At 31.9% G+C, this 16227-nt stretch overlaps 1 protein-coding gene across 3 annotated transcripts in view; it reads left to right on the forward strand.

Moving 5' to 3' along the window:
- LOC106059185 (coiled-coil and C2 domain-containing protein 1-like) overlaps window positions 1-16227 on the forward strand; it is a 31658-nt gene that overhangs the window by 5904 nt on the left and 9527 nt on the right. For all 3 annotated transcript variants that reach the window (XM_056029567.1, XM_056029568.1, XM_056029569.1), the window contains exons 5-25: window positions 2669-2813; window positions 3151-3216; window positions 3543-3652; window positions 3898-3982; window positions 4332-4445; window positions 5428-5576; window positions 5687-5759; window positions 5932-6168; window positions 6416-6558; window positions 7717-7773; window positions 7932-8066; window positions 8442-8500; window positions 8604-8720; window positions 9312-9385; window positions 9515-9570; window positions 9715-9766; window positions 9970-10069; window positions 11767-11857; window positions 12591-12731; window positions 12880-12897; window positions 14820-14836. In XM_056029567.1, the coding sequence (XP_055885542.1) occupies window positions 2669-2813; window positions 3151-3216; window positions 3543-3652; window positions 3898-3982; window positions 4332-4445; window positions 5428-5576; window positions 5687-5759; window positions 5932-6168; window positions 6416-6558; window positions 7717-7773; window positions 7932-8066; window positions 8442-8500; window positions 8604-8720; window positions 9312-9385; window positions 9515-9570; window positions 9715-9766; window positions 9970-10069; window positions 11767-11857; window positions 12591-12731; window positions 12880-12897; window positions 14820-14836 (2039 nt within the window). The remainder of the gene's footprint in view (window positions 1-2668; window positions 2814-3150; window positions 3217-3542; window positions 3653-3897; window positions 3983-4331; window positions 4446-5427; window positions 5577-5686; window positions 5760-5931; window positions 6169-6415; window positions 6559-7716; window positions 7774-7931; window positions 8067-8441; window positions 8501-8603; window positions 8721-9311; window positions 9386-9514; window positions 9571-9714; window positions 9767-9969; window positions 10070-11766; window positions 11858-12590; window positions 12732-12879; window positions 12898-14819; window positions 14837-16227) is intronic.

The raw sequence follows: 16227 nt of genomic DNA on the forward strand, positions 1-16227 counted from the left end.
GATGCAACGGCTACTTTTTTTTTCCTGAAAGCGAAAATTCTAATTTTTAAAATCAATTATGCAAGCAGTTTTTTATAAGAAAAAGCTAATTAGTATGCATTATATGTTAGACCTAATTTAAGACGAATAGTAATCTTATAAGCATCATTTTCGTGAACATTTTTTCTATATAGCGGAAATTTTTTATTTTTTTTGAGGATTCGAATAGGAGATTGAACCTTTTCAAAACAATTAACTTATTTAGTTCGAACCGAGGGTCCCGGGTTCGAATCCTGCTGAAGACTGGGATTTTCAACTTCTGAGTCTACCCAGCTCTAATGGGTACCTGACATTAGTTGGGGAAAAGCAAAGGCGGTTGGTCGTTGTGCTGGCACCCTCGTTAACCGTAGGCCACAAAAACAGATGAACTTTACATCATCTGCCCTATAGACCACAAACTAGTTAGGCCAGGTTCACATCTAACTTTACATTCACTTTCACATATCCTTTGATCTGCGGGACGGTTGGGGCACTACACAAGATCTGTTAACCTTCTTTCTCCATTCTTATCTCTCATTTGTCTTTGATATAATTTCATTCGGATGTTCTTTCTGAAAATATTGAAGCCTACCTGGGTGGACCACTGGTCGTGCGGTTTGCGCGCTGGACTGTCGTTTGGATTTATCGACGATCGAAGGTTCAAACCCTGCCTGCTCCCATCCCCCGTCGTCCAGCGGGAGGTTTGGACTAGGAAGTAAACTATCTTCAACTCTGAAGGATTATCCGAATTATGTAAAACATTTTACTTCGGGGGCCGATTTTGAGTTTGTGTTTCCACACAAACTGTCTTTTGTAACCTTGTTTTTTTTTAAGACAGCTCCTCCTTTATAAAGCTGATTGCCTTTTATAATAAGAGAGATTACTTTGCTCTTACTCATTAATGCATACTAATATATGATTGATTAAAAAAACAAAAAGAAAACATTTTACCCCGCATAATTCCCCCACCCCACACTGAATAAATCCTGGTTACACCGATGTATAAATCTGCTCTCTATAAAATTCTAGTTTTGTGATATAGATCCAGACATAGTAATATTAAAAGGCAGTAGTCTAGATAAATACTGGATCTAGATCTACTTAGAGATACTGTATAGAAAAGGGGTGGGCAAATTACGGTCGGCGGCCCGTGAACAATTACAGATATCATGTGTGCACTCAGTATACACATAAAAGCTGCAAATATATAAAAATAATATCTAGATAAACTATTGAAACTATAAAAAGTTAAAAGTAAACGAAGATTAAGTTAATTGGCTATTCATCAAAATACTAAGTATATAGCACAATCATCGGTCAATGTTTATGCTATGAAGGATTATGTTAAGTGTTGGGTATGCTTGCATATTACTAGGAGAGGGTAGAGAGACTTACAAAATTGCTCCCCTTTCATAGATGCTAGCCACCAATGGCAACATGTTAAGCTACAAACAGCCTTTAGACAGAAGCTGCAAAGGGAAAAGATTGCCTCTCAAGACGTTAAATGCCACACATTTGGGTACTCTTGGATGAAGAGGGCAAATGTAGCTATTGTTAGGACTCGATCTTTCACTGTAAGAAACTATAGTTGTTGTTTTTTAATAAAGAATATATAGTGATTTGCTGATCGCAAACTGTATCGGCACTGCCATTCCTTTGGATACATCAGCTGCATGGAGAGGGGGGAACTGATCTTTGGGCAACATCGTTCCGACCACATCTAATGCCCAGGCATTCATTTCATTTCCATGAGATGCTACACAGTCTCTTTGCCTTTGAGTATATATATATATACATATATATATATATATATATATATATATATATATATATATATATATATATATATATATATATATATATATATATATGCAGCCCTCCATTCCCCAAATTTTTTTTAATGCGGCCCTCGATACAAAAAGGTTGCCCACCCCTGGTATAGAAGATTCTAGTTTGGTAATATAGATCCAGACTTAGAAACATAAAAAGATAGTAGTGTGCAAAATGTTCCTAAATGTCTATTTGTTTATTTAACTCTTTTTTAGTGAATATGATTGGGAATTCCTACTGATTGTGTTCAATTTATAGATTGTCTAGACCTCCAGACCAAATTTAATTTAATCATTTTTTTTTATTTTGAAAAATTATAACAGTCAAACCAGAGTTGTACTTGTGTGGCCAGTTAGCTAGTATTTTCTAGGAAAATCATCAAAGTCATTTTTTAAATCTGTTTCCATCCAGGGTTTTGCCCATGAAAAATTTGCAATATTTACAAGTACCCAAAAAAAATTTTTTAATTTTTATATTAAGATTAATTGTGATATTAATTGTTTTCACATAAAAAAAAATTATTGTCTAATTGCATTGTGTTGTAAAGTTTAGTAGCTAAATATGTATTAATCGTTTGATTTTTTTTTCAAGGCCAACTAAGCAGAGTCATTCAGAATATATGATGTATTGAAAAGGTCTGCTTTCAGGGGGAGGGGAGGGGATTAAAAAAAAGCATTATTGTCTTTCTTCTTGATATTTTAATAATTTTTTTTTTAATTGAAAGGTCTGAACTCTTGTTTCCAATTATTAATTATTCATATATATGTATGTGTTTGTTGCTCTTTCTATAACATTGTAGAAATAGTGATTTTTATTTTAGACATTAACGGACCAGTTACGCCAAGCTAAAGCAGGCAAACCAGTCAATGAGGAAGAGATTCCTCCCCCTGTTGCTATGGGTACAAGTGTTGCACTGGAACAACCAACCACATCTGCTGAATCTGTTCCTAAAAGTAATTCTAGTGGTAAGGGAGCTTTCATTATCAATTAGAAACTGTTACATACTTCGATTTTTAAATAAAACAAACTTCTGTAGATAATATTTAGAAATATTTGACTGTGAGTGCTGAATGAATGTGCATTATATTTTATGTATTTGTAATGTTAAAATTAAAAAAAAAAATTTTTTAGCTTGGCAATTATGAATTGTTATGTTGAATGTACAATTGTAGAACATATTTCTTTTATGGGGACAAAGCCTTGCATTTTGATTGTAAACATCATCTAGTAGTCATTCTCTGGCACTGCCAGGATTGAGATAACAGTATTATTTTTTTAAACTTTATAACTTTTTTTTTCTAGATCTCAAACCTGCCATATCTAACTCAAGTATTTCTTCAGTTTCATCCCAATCTGCAATCAATTCAGGTTTGTAATTATTAAATATGGATTATAAAAAATAATTTTTTTTTCTCAGAATCTATCAGGTTAAGTAGAATGATGTTCATAACGTTATGGTACAAATTTCCTTGTGAGAATATAATTCAGTATGAAGCTAATAAAACTTAGTCATCATATTTCAATATAGCTTAATGGAATCCTCACCAATCTTATCAGGATGTATTGTAATAATTGCAGAATTTTAAGATCCCTAGTTTTCCAGATCCATGATCTAGACTGCTAAGAAGACACAGCTATTCAGACATTTTAAGGTAATGTTAACAACAGTGACCAGAACCTCTGTCTTTACACAGATACAAAACAGATTCTTCTTTCAAGAAGGGATGAGTATAGAAAGGCAGCTTTTAAGGCCAAGCAAGATGGTGACATGTCCAAGGCCAGTAGCCTTGTTAAAGTTGCCAAGGTACAAATAGATCCCAATTAAGTCATTTTTAATAAAATATTAATGGCTAGTGATGTTCTGAAGCAAAATAAGGCTTTGTTTATCAAACAATAAATCTTTTTAAAAAATACAAATACTTTAGATATATTTATTTTGCGAACTTGAAGAATTTCACAAATAATTTTAAACAGGATTAATATATTGTTGTAATTTTGATTAATTGATATATTGCTTTAAATTTTGATTAAATATTATCTTCCATTTAGCAATTTGATTCTGTGATACAAGCTTTTGAGGAAGGCAAACCAGTTGATTTATCAAAGATGCCACCAAGTCCATCAGACAGTGCAAGTATGGATTTAAGACTTTTGTTGAATTAATGCTATTCTAAGATAGATATAATAAATTAAATTTTTCATGTTTAAATAAGAATCTGTATGTAATTATTATGACAGGAAATAAAACTTTAAAAAATGTCTTTTTCATTTGTTCTATTAAATATAATTAGAAAATGTAAAAAAACCAAACTGTTTCTATTATATATTTATTAACCTCTCTTTATATACAATTTTATTTTATCTGGTATCAGTCCTAATTATGATCTGAAATGATTATAATTATGAAATTATGATACAAGATATAGAAAAATTATTTTATAGTTGACTATTTTTCAAATCCTCACCTTTAAATCTGATGGCAGGTACAGTTATACAGACTTCAAGTAAACCACAGTCAGTCACCCCAGTACAGAGAATAAGTGTTCAGGCCGCTGGGGAAGACGCTGAGCCAGAGATACCTGTTATAAGCAGTGAACGTAAGAGTAGATGTGATTGTTAACTTTCTTTAAACACATTCTTTCCTAGAATGATAGAACAAGGAAGAAATGATCTAGGAATTGTATTTATGAATTCACCTGAAAATCTGAATAGTTCACACAAAGGGTTCTCAACATATTTGTGATCTGAGTTTACCATATTTAGATATATTCATACAAATAAATCTCACTTTGGTATAACCTATCAGGATTCCTTGAGTGAAATTGGAGCTTAGTGTTGCTTACATTGCTTTGGATTGAACATCCACTGAACAAAATTTGCATGTAATATTTTTATTTACCAAATGTCTTTCCTTACAAGTTCTTAAATTTAATAAAAATAAGCTTTGAATTTATTTCTTTAACTCTTTCTCTCCTTAATTATTTTCTTTCAATGGAATTAATCATTTTCCCCATTCATAGTGGACTACCATGTTATGATTAAACATCGATAACTTTTTTTGTTTGTTTTCAGAAATGTTATATTTGGTATATAATTAAAGTGGAATGCATGTCCCTTATATATAAAGCAGATTAATGTTTATTGAATCAAAATTTAATTTCTAATTATGAAGATTAAAAATAAAACTTAGTTAGAAAAAGAAAAGAAAAAAATTAGTAGAAAAAAATTAAAGCACCAACAATGGCAGCATTGATCCAACAAAAGGACTTTCAAATGAACGATGGGAGTGTTGATCTGGAGTTAAGAAAAACAACTACTGATGGCAGCTTTTATTCTACAGAAACAACTGTTTCAAATGAACAATGGGATCTTTGTTCCAGAGGCAAAGGAAAACAAACATGAAGTTTATTTACATATTCTGCAGCTCATTAATTATATCACTTGAGAAAACAAATTCTTTGGGCTGAATATCTGGTATTTAAATCATTTAGACCTAAACATAAAATAGGGGCAGAGAACATATTTCTTTGTTCTTTTAAGTTAGTTATTATAGCTCTGAAATGTTAATTTCTTATACAGAAGAAAAAGCTTTATTTCATGCCCCTGATGCACCTAAATCAGTGATGGAAGCCCTGACACAGAGACTGGAAAAATACAAGTCATCAGAAGCTGCAGCTAAAACAGAAGGGGATTCAGGGAAAGCTAGAAGGATGGGCAGAATAGTGAAAGTAAGTTAACCTCTTACTGTGTCTCTAATGCATTGCTATATTTGATGTCTGAACTTTATATTAGTTTATGTGTAGCAGCTACATAATTAGCTACATTTGATTATTTTTAGCAATATGAAGATGCTATTAAGTTATACAGAGCTGGAAAGCCAGTTGATTTTGATGAGCTGCCAACACCTCCTGGTATGTTTATTCTAATTTCATAATAATGATGTAATTTTAATGTCTTTACTTTTTTTTTTATTGGGGGGGGGGGGGGGGGGGGTAGATAGTTTTTTAATCTTTGAATTTATGTTATATATTGCTAAATCTTTAAGCATTTCAAGAACATTAACATTTTTTTTTTTAATTAAAGGTTATGGACCAATACCTCAAGACAAATCTCCTGTGTCAGCTACAGCAGCTAGACCAGCACCAGCAGCCATGGCTCCACCTGTTGCTCAGAAACCTCTAGCACCACCTGTAGCACAGAAACCAGCAGTTTCCTCAGCTCCACAATTAGCTCCTAAATCAGGCAATCCACAGGGCCCATCTGCTTCTCAAACTCCTGCTCCTTCAACATCTGCTCCTCCATCAATCCAAAGACAGAATAGTAAGTGTCAGTCTTTGGAATCTATCAATTCTTCAACTTTATCTATTAGCCAGCTCATTCTTTTAGTGTTCACCTTTTGAATGCTTATGAGCCAACCTATAGCTTGTAACAATCTGTTTTTCTTATGATACAAACAAAAAGCAAATGTGTTGTATATCAGCTATATTATATTACAAACTACAATATTATTATAGTACTAACTACTTATGGCAGCTGCATTATATCACTTTGTGCTCTTTTCTTAAAGCAACTCGTAAAAGTCTTCATAGTCGAGGGGAGCAACAGCTTGCATTTCTCCAGGACAGAATGGCCGAGTTTAAACAAGCAGCAATGAATGCTAAGAAAAATCATGACATTGAATTGGCCAAGAAATATATAAGAATGATGAAGGTTTGTAATTTGTTGGTACCATCAAAAAGTTGATCAGTAGGTAGATCTTTAAAAACAATGCTCATATTGTACATTTTTTTTAATGAAATTAAGTAAAAGTAATATATATTTGTTAAACAGACCTGCCTACCGTTACGCAAAATGCGTATTCGTTACGCAAAATCTCCCAAAAATGACCGTCAGTACGCAAATACGCATTGAACCCGTCTCGTTACGCATTTCGTATCCTTTTTTTTTTTCCTCTCTTGACTAGCTTACGAGCGGTCACGGAGGTCACGCTAAGCCGTCCTGTTGGGGGGGGGACAGAAAAAGGTGGGGGAACACATTGTGTCCAGATCTATACGTTGATTGGTTCTTAAAAGCAATTAGGTTTAGTCTAGAAATGAAGAACGCGAGAGTGAGGGAGTGGCGGGTTGGTACCGTCAGTTAGCTGATACACCAACGTGACTTTTTTTTTTTGTAAGTTCATTAGTAGAAATTAATTATGTTTAATCCCTGATTCCCGTATTTATTTCTATAGAAAACAAATATCGAAGTGCTATCAATTCAAAACACATTGAGTGACATTGTAGATATCTAGTCTAGATCTAGAATGTAGATAACATTATTAACATGTTATACAGGAATAGGTCTAGCTAGTCATGTGCTTACGTTATGTCATGATTCTCTACATTACTCTACTCTACAATCTAGATCCAATTTAGTTGTAGTATGATTTAGATTGACTAGATCTAGATCGATAACTATACTACCATCTAGTCTAGATCTAGACTAGATTCTTAGTCTTAGTATAGGATAGATCAAGAATGAAGGTAGGCCTACGAAAGTTTGTAGTAGACCTACGTTTGTAGCGGATCAACGGCATCGGTAACACTCTTGAGCCCAGATCTAGAGTAGATTATATTCATTATATAGACATAGATCCAAATCTAGTCTAGATATCATCTCTGTTGTCGTATTGATTTAGATTATAGATCTAATCATGACATCTAGATCTAATATATATATATTTATATATATATATATATATGACAAAATAGTGGATCGCGTAAGTGTTACGCATTCTGGTGCCAAAATACGCATTTTGACCATCAGCGTTACGCATTTGGACTTTTTTTGGTAGGCAGGTCTGGTTAAATAAACATTTATTGTCTACAGGGTATAGAGCCAATGATTGAGGCTTGTGAAAGTGGACTTCCAGTTGACTTGTCACAGGTAATAAGTCATTTCACACTCTTTACTGGTCTGACTTTAAAAATATTAAACATGTTTTTGTGGAGGACAATAAGTGAGATAGAAAGTAAGAAAAGCACCATTTAGATTAGAACAGTTTGTTAATTTATTAGCTTTAATGCAGTCATGTGTTGTCTCAGGTTCCTCCCTCTCCTGCAGGGATTGATGATGGAGAAGATAAGTTTGTTGTTGTGTCCGCTGAGGACTGTGAGCCCACAGGTGATAGAGATGAGGTTTTCAAGAATTTACAAGCTGATCTGGTCAGACAGATAAGGGTTCGTAGCTAATGAGAAGGGTATACAGTATGAAATTCAATATTGAATAAAGCAATCGATGGGATAATGTGATTTTCAATGAGGTTTATCTATTAAATATACAAATATTGGATGTCAAATTCTTAATTGGTCAGATAAAATTTTACTTGAAATTTGTTTAAATTTGTTATTTGGTTGTACTTAAGAATGATGTAGTCATTTTAGCAACTTACCTTATCTATTATACCATTGTCTCTGAACAGTAACTCCCCACAGAATCTTATGAGTATTAAAATGGTTTCACTTCAAACATGCCGATTTTAAATTAAAAGCTGTATATTTACTAATTATTGTTTTACATTAGATGAATGAGAGAAATAATGTTACTTTTCACAGATATGTGTTACAAATGCTCAACATTATCAAAAACTTGGAGATGTTCCAGCTGCGGCTAGGTATAACAAATACAAAAAAAAAATATTTTTTTTTATTGTTAAATTTTTAAAATTCCATTTTGAATAAAAAAAAAATTGACTATGAACTTCTTTTTTTTTTTAGGTATGAAAAGCTTGAGCAGAACTGTAGGCGTGACCTTGATGCATTGAAAAACTGTGAGAGACATGGTGATCCTGTACCTAAATTTCATTATGAAACAAAAACATTTTCCATGGTTCAGTAAGTCTTTGTGTTTTACTTTAATTATGTAAGAGTACATTATATTTATAATTATTTTTTGGCTAGTCAATGTATTGTGATGTTTGTATTGTGAAAAACACAAACGTTCAAAACAAGGTAATAGAAATATTTTAGAATGTGAACTCGAATAAAGGGAAGGAGGAATATACACATTTCAATTAGCTTGTTCATAGAGGGCCTATCTTTTCAAACACTGTCTCTTCAGTGATGAAACTTCTCAGCCTTTAAGTCATTATGCTTTTAAGAAAGATGTGGTATGTGTGTTGCTGAGTGTTATTAACTGCTTGGCTACTTATCAAGAGAGTTCAAACCCAGACTTGAGTTGTATTTGCTAAGTGAATAAAGGCGGGACAGAATACTTCTCCACTCACATGTCCACATAAGAGATAGGACTGTAGCAGATTGAGCATTCAATATATAAAAAGCTGCTCTATGCTAAAGCAATTCCAAAATTAGAAAAGAATTTAGAACAGAAACTCACACCTAATTTGTGAATTAATTATTAGATTACTTGATCCAATCTTCTCAAAATGTATATATAACTGACATTTCTTCACTACATTTCAACAGGTGCAATACAGAGCTAGGGGATGGTGATTTAGAGTTAACCATTATCAGAGGTATACAGTACAATATACCCTCTGGTGAGTATAATTCTTATGTTCACTTTGCTTGGAGCTAGAAATTAGTTTTGCTATCTTCATTTACTGTGTAATGGACAATGATGTTTGCTATTTATTTACTCATAATATATATATTATCTTATTGTTTAGGTTTATCCGAGAAAGATATGGATACTTCTGTTAAGTATGAAATGGCTTTTCCTACAGTAAGCATTTTATATTTGTACTTTTAAATGTTGTTGATTATACTTTAATGATTACTGCCAAAATTTCATTGAAGCACTCATTCAATTTTTTTTTCATGGTTTTCACTTTTTTTTTTTTTTTTTTTTTTTTTTTTTTTTTTTTAGGAACAGCCTCAAACAGGTGGTACAGCAACTGTCAAAGATACAATTAATCCAGGTTATTAAATTGTTTATTGATTTATTATTTTTTTGCCAACACTTTTTTTTAATTAACTGCTTTCGTATTATAGATTTCAATATTAAAAGCAGAAAACTATTTGGGACAAAATAATTCATTCCCATTATTGTTTTTTTATTTTTTATTGTCCTACATTCTTTTTTAGTCCTGAAGACTACATTGAGCTCTTTCTATTTCTACAGAGTACAATGAGTCATTTAAGCTGCAGATCAATCGCAAGTCTAAAGGCCTCTACAGGTTTGTGGAAAGAAAAAGTATCAAACTTGATGTTTTTCTTAAAAGGTAATTTTTTTTTATTTTTTTTTATAAACAGACGTTATGAGAATATGTGAAGAGAAGGGCAATAGAATGTTGTTAATTTGTTTTGTCTATGTACAGATATTACATCTTGTTCAGTGAATTTAAATAGTTTTAAAAGATTTTTTTATTTATTTTTCAAAATAATTTCTTTAATTAGAAAAAAGAAAAATACAAATGAAAAGAAGAATACAAGTTTAAGAATCTTTAAGAATATAACATTAATTTAATAAGTTGAAATTTGTGCTATTACATTCCCTCCAGGATAATACAGTTTATTATTATTATTTAAGTACTTGTTTACATTAATACATTTTATAGATTACACTGGCTAGCAGTAGGACACCACAATTTGGATTTTCTGTCCCTGAGTTCTTTATTTATCTTATTCGTCCTTTGTATTTATGTCTTTTGCACTAGAAATGTTCTAACATCTAATAATGGTTTAGGTGATGAACACCTTAATGTAATGAACCTCATTAGATATTATATATTTTTTTTGTAATCACTCTTAAATTTGTACATTTCCTTGACCTTATTTTTTGCTGTATGAGAGTCAACTGAAACATTTTTCTAAAGAATTGTGAGAGATATTCATCATTTCTTGAACATCAATTTTAAAAATTATTCTCAGCATAATATTACATTGTCAACTTTTTTATGGAAATTGCTTTTTTGCAATGATTTTTATGTGAAGCTGTAAATAGCAGTGTGACCTTGTATTATGGTTAGGTCATAAGATCAGTGACTTCTGCTGTACTGGCAAGTTAGTCCAGTGGTATTTCATGGTCCCAAATTATATTACCTAGGGTATTAATTATAACCTCTAGATATATAACTTACTGAGACGTACAAGTAAGAACAATGAGATTTCAGTTACAACTAATAAAGAGTTTATTTAGGAACAAAAGAAAAAGATCATTAAAAGAAAACAGACATAAAGGCCAACAAAAGCAAGTCAAATAATGAAAAAAAAATCACAATAGTAGGATAGGTTCAGTTCAAAGAACCGCCATCACAGAGGCACAATAGCGTCTCATCTCAAAAACAAAACGATTGCTTACAATAATATAATACAGGTCCTAACAGTCAAAGGACTGTCATCCATGAGACACACTACTGTCTCGTATCAAGACAAAAGTTCGTCTTTTACATACTATACGACCCAATTCTGGTCTTTATAGAAAAAAAAACACATACAGGAAAGGATAAGAGACTAAGTAGACATAATATTTACATAAACCATCTTATTAACAACAAATAAATAAAGTCTACTTAGCTCGTTATTGAAAAATACATTCCCATAAAGTGGCACACTCCTCTTAAGTAAGACAGTCAGAGCATAACAACAAAACTATTATATAAACATTATGGAGATTTAGTTAACAATAATGTACACTGATCAGCCAGCTCAAAGGCTCAAGAGGAAGTGGCAATTGTATACAGTTAACAGGGACTTAAAAAATGTATTAAGGGGGACTAACTCTTATTAAAAAAAAGTAGCTACCCTTATTGTCCCTTGTCACAAGTAGTCATGTGTGACAATACAAATGATGCTTTTTTAGTCCACAGAAGACTCTCATTTTGCTATGACTGTTTTGTGCTCAGAGAAACAAACTGTGTCCTGCTAAGAAACTTCAACCTTAATATTCATCTCGTTTTCTTGTCTTCTCATTTTACAGGGGGTTCTTCAAAGGAGAGAAACTACTTGGTACAGCCAATATAAAACTTCAACCTTTAGAGAATCAGTGTACGATTCATGAAAGTTTTGATGTAAGTATGCTTTAATAACATATTAGATCAGAACGTTAGTTGAAAAAATTTTTAATTACATCATGAAGAATTTATTGTGTTGTTTTTTTTAACCATCATCTATTAAAATATTTATCTGTAGTCATATAAGGTTATCCTCCTTCAGTTCTAGAGCAAGTATATCATATCTCCTAGAGCAAGAGTAGGGCTTTGAATGTAATAATATTAAAGCCTACACATTAGCTATGGTAGGAACTTTGTTGCCTACACATCAGTTCCTCCCTCGACATGTAGCCAATGTGTACTAAGGAATGTCAAATACCCAGTTACAGTTTGGTATGAGTAACATTTCAGGTTCTGCCATGATGTAGCACTGTGTGTTTCAAACTGCCTAAGGGTCACCAGCTCCTGATTTTTCTCAGGGTTAACTTAGCAGTGGTTAGGATTCAGAGTTTTCCTTCTAGGGTGGTAGTCAGTGAAGGCTAATGAGCCTCTCCTGTCCTGAGCTTACTGGCTTACTTGCCAGTTATAGGTAAAGAGGCACCTGAAACCTGTACTACTTCTGGTGATAACAGCAAGCCTGAGTCAGTATTTATCATATTATATAAACACTGGATCTCTTTGGTGACACATCCATTACATTATTATAATCTATTATACATTGAATACAAAAGGTTTAAGCATAAGAACATAGAAATTGATTGAAACAATATTTTACTCTTTAAATATACAGATCTTATTTTTTTGTCAACAGTTGATGGAAGGAAGAAAATCTGTAGGTGGTAAATTAGAGGTAAAGGTTCGAATCAGAGATCCATTTAAAAACAAACAGGTGGATGAGGTGAAAGAAAAATGGCTAGTTATTGATCAATTCATTCGAACATTAGGATCAAAAGTAAGAGTGATTTTTCTTTATTATTTTACTTTTTTTTCAAAGTGTTTAAGATAATACTCAGAATGATTGCTAGTAATAAGAGAAAATATTGGCACACTCTTCCATTTATCTTCACAAATATACTATTTTATTTTTTTATTTGTTTCAGAGTCAAGCAGATGTAAAGGTTAGTTTTTTGTTCACCGTCAATTTTTTTAAATTACATTTATTATTGTTAAACCTTTGACTTTCTCACTTCTCAGAACTTAAAATATTTGATTACTTCTAAAGTTTTTCTGTTTATTTCATATTTCTATTTAATAAATTTATGTCCTATAACGGTGATGTCCAACCTGATTCGGCCTGTGGACCATTTTAATTTCCACTGCTCTTCTCATGGGCCACATCAACAAAAAAAACAAAGGAAATAAATACTTAATCAATTTGAAAAAGTTTGTGCAGGTAACATGGAATAGAAATCTGTTGTCTGCATTACTCAAAATTTGTAAAGCATGAATGTCTTGCTTTGTAAGTCAATCAGTTGCAGGTCTTGCAAGGCAGTTGACACATAGGGTGCAGATGGATTTTCGATAAGACATATTTCATTTTTAAAATATGAAAATCCGAAAGTCTTTCTATGTAAATATCCTTCAAGAGCTTCAAAAGTTGGCTCATTTTTTCTTTTAGGATAGACACCTTCAGCTGCTGATCATTTTCTAGGGCAGTGGAGGTTGGGAAGTAGACAATGTGGGTTCTTTTTACCTGCTGAATGCAAAGTTGCAATTTTGTTTGGAAGTTGCTTATGTCAGCATACACATGTGAAATCAATTCATTGAACTTGTCTTTCCCTTGTGGTTTGGTGTTTTTTTCAGATGTGATGTGATGTATATAAAATAGTCATGAGGGAGTGTTCAGTTGAGACACTTTCTTTAATCCTTTGTCTTAAAAAGTTACATTTCATGTCTCAAATAAAAAAAACATTTTAGTAACTCTACTTGGGTTAACACCTTCATATTCAGGCTCCATTTCTGTCTTAAAATCTTTGAATGTTCTGTGGTTTAATGCCTGAGATCGTTGTTGATATTTATAGTGATGAATACAATCATTCTCACATGGTCCAGATTCAATACCTGCCACAGAGATTTTCTTGGGAAAAGATGTAATGAAGCCTCAGTAACTCAGTTCCGTTTGACTTGACAACTTTTGTAATAACTTTCTGTCAGTTCGCTGTATCACCCATTCATCCATACTTCTGACACCATCAGTAGTCACTCCAAATAATTTCTCCCAAGAAAGTAAAAGATCCTCTGTCATAGTTGAAACTTTATCAGGTCTTTGCCAGTGGTGGTCCCATGCATGCACATCATAGCTACTAACCTTTTTATGATTTCAAAATTGCTGTTTGTTATGTGAATAAATACCAAAAGTTTGACCAGTTACTGGAAATGTTGGTGGACTTGTCAGTGGAAATAGAGAATGTTTCTTAATCTGCTGCCCTGTCTCTTAGTTTTTATTAAATATTTTCAACATCTTTCACTCCCTTTATATCATGAGACAACTTCAACTGCATACTTCTTTTAAGGACTCATGCTTAGCAATCACTTTTTTACGCATTTGCAGTAGGAAAATGGCTTTGTTTTCCTATTGATAGTGTGAGCAGCTCTGTAGCTAGTTTTACAGCAGACTCATTTTCTAATGTCTTTGTTGGTAAATATTCTCATCAATCCTCCATGCTTGGCGTAATTTATTTGCAGCTCAAACCAAGAATGCTACCATATTTTTTTTTTTAATTGAAATAAAAATCCTTGTAATCACAACAAATTTCCAATTTGTGTTATGATATTGAATCTTATGTTCTTTAAATAGTGCCACACTTTCTTTCTAAAACTTGTTGTCAGTACCACAATGCATAGAAAAAAGACTGAGGAACTCACATACAGAAAGATAATTTTTTTTCAATTTTTTTTGGCGTGGGGGGATTCACTACACTTTGAGCCTTTGTTTTGGCGGGCGGATGGAGCCATGTCCGGCCCTTGGGACGTATTTTGGGCATCACTGTACTATGTGCTACTATATATCTAATGATTCTTTTTTTTTTTTTTTCATTAGGCCCAAAAAACTCAAAGGTGAGATCATTATTGAATTATTGCATGAAAATCTTGTGATTGCTTGCACATTGCACAAATATCAACATATCTAGTATACAAAACAAGCTTCTTATTTATCAGTTTCTCTACACTAAAGCACACCAGATGTTTGATTTAGTTCAACATAGAAATCTCAGATCTTTATATATATTTAGTTTTTGAGTAATTGTATTTTTCTTATTTTTCAATACCATGCATAGCATTATTTCCATCACTACTATTTGGGAGGTGAGGGGGGTAATAAAATCAATGTAAACAATTAAGATTTTTAATGTTTCAAACCTTTCAGAAATTTATTTTCACTTGTATGATTCTACCTGTGAAATTTTTTAAAATTTATTATGTTACAAGACAGCTATTGTTGGCATGAAATTTACTACATTGATAAAAACACTTTTATTTCTCTAAAGCGTTAATTTATATCAATTCCATGGCTAGTGCATATAATCAAGAAACATTTTTTTTAACATATACCGTTCATGATCAAGTTTGAATTATGTTAAGGCATTTTGTTTTTCCTTGTTGTTTCAATAACTCAGTTTAGAAGATGTTATACAAGCTCAGTTTCATTTCATTTTTTGTTTTCTAGATGCCCTGTTTATTGCTTTAGTTCATACATTTTTTGTTTCTAGATGCCCTGTTTATTGCTTTAGTTCATACATTTTTTGTTTCTAGATGCCCTGTTTATTGCTTTAGTTCATACATTTTTTGTTTCTAGATGCCCTGTTTATTGCTTTAGTTCATACATTTTTTGTTTCTAGATGCCCTGTTTATTGCTTTAGTTCATACAGTTTATTTTTTATAATTTTACTTTATTTCTTTCCATTATTACTTTGACAAGTAATATAACTAACAACATTTTTGTTTATTGAATTCAATGCAAATAAATTAGGGGACAGCTGGTAGACATTTTTGTGTGTGGTAATTTATTTGATTTGTTATAAAGTAAGTAGCACACTCCAAAGTTGAAATAGATGTTTTTACTTTTTTTTTAAACTAAAAGCAAGAATCTTGTGAGTATATTTCAATCAGAATAAAAAGTTGAAAGAAACTAAGGATGTAAAAAGATGAATTTTTAAGAAATAAATTGTTCTAGTGATTTGTTATTATCTTTTGGTCATGTTAATGAAAAAGTTATGTAAAGAATTCCTCATACATTATTTTTATAGTGATATTATTGTACCTTTAAATGTGTCAGTACATTTGTATCCCTACATACGATGTTATAAGAATATATTTATGTTTTGTTTCTTTTTTTCTTCTTTTTTTTTTCAACTAAATTGAACAGTTATATATGTGTATTTGTAAAGGAAAATCATTTCCCACTTAGACATCATTATGTCAAACTTCTCAAGACTTCCTCCATTTCT

The sequence above is a fragment of the Biomphalaria glabrata genome, chromosome 5 (genome assembly GCF_947242115.1).
Source record: "Biomphalaria glabrata chromosome 5, xgBioGlab47.1, whole genome shotgun sequence".
NCBI classification, from domain to species: Eukaryota; Metazoa; Mollusca; class Gastropoda; family Planorbidae; genus Biomphalaria; species Biomphalaria glabrata.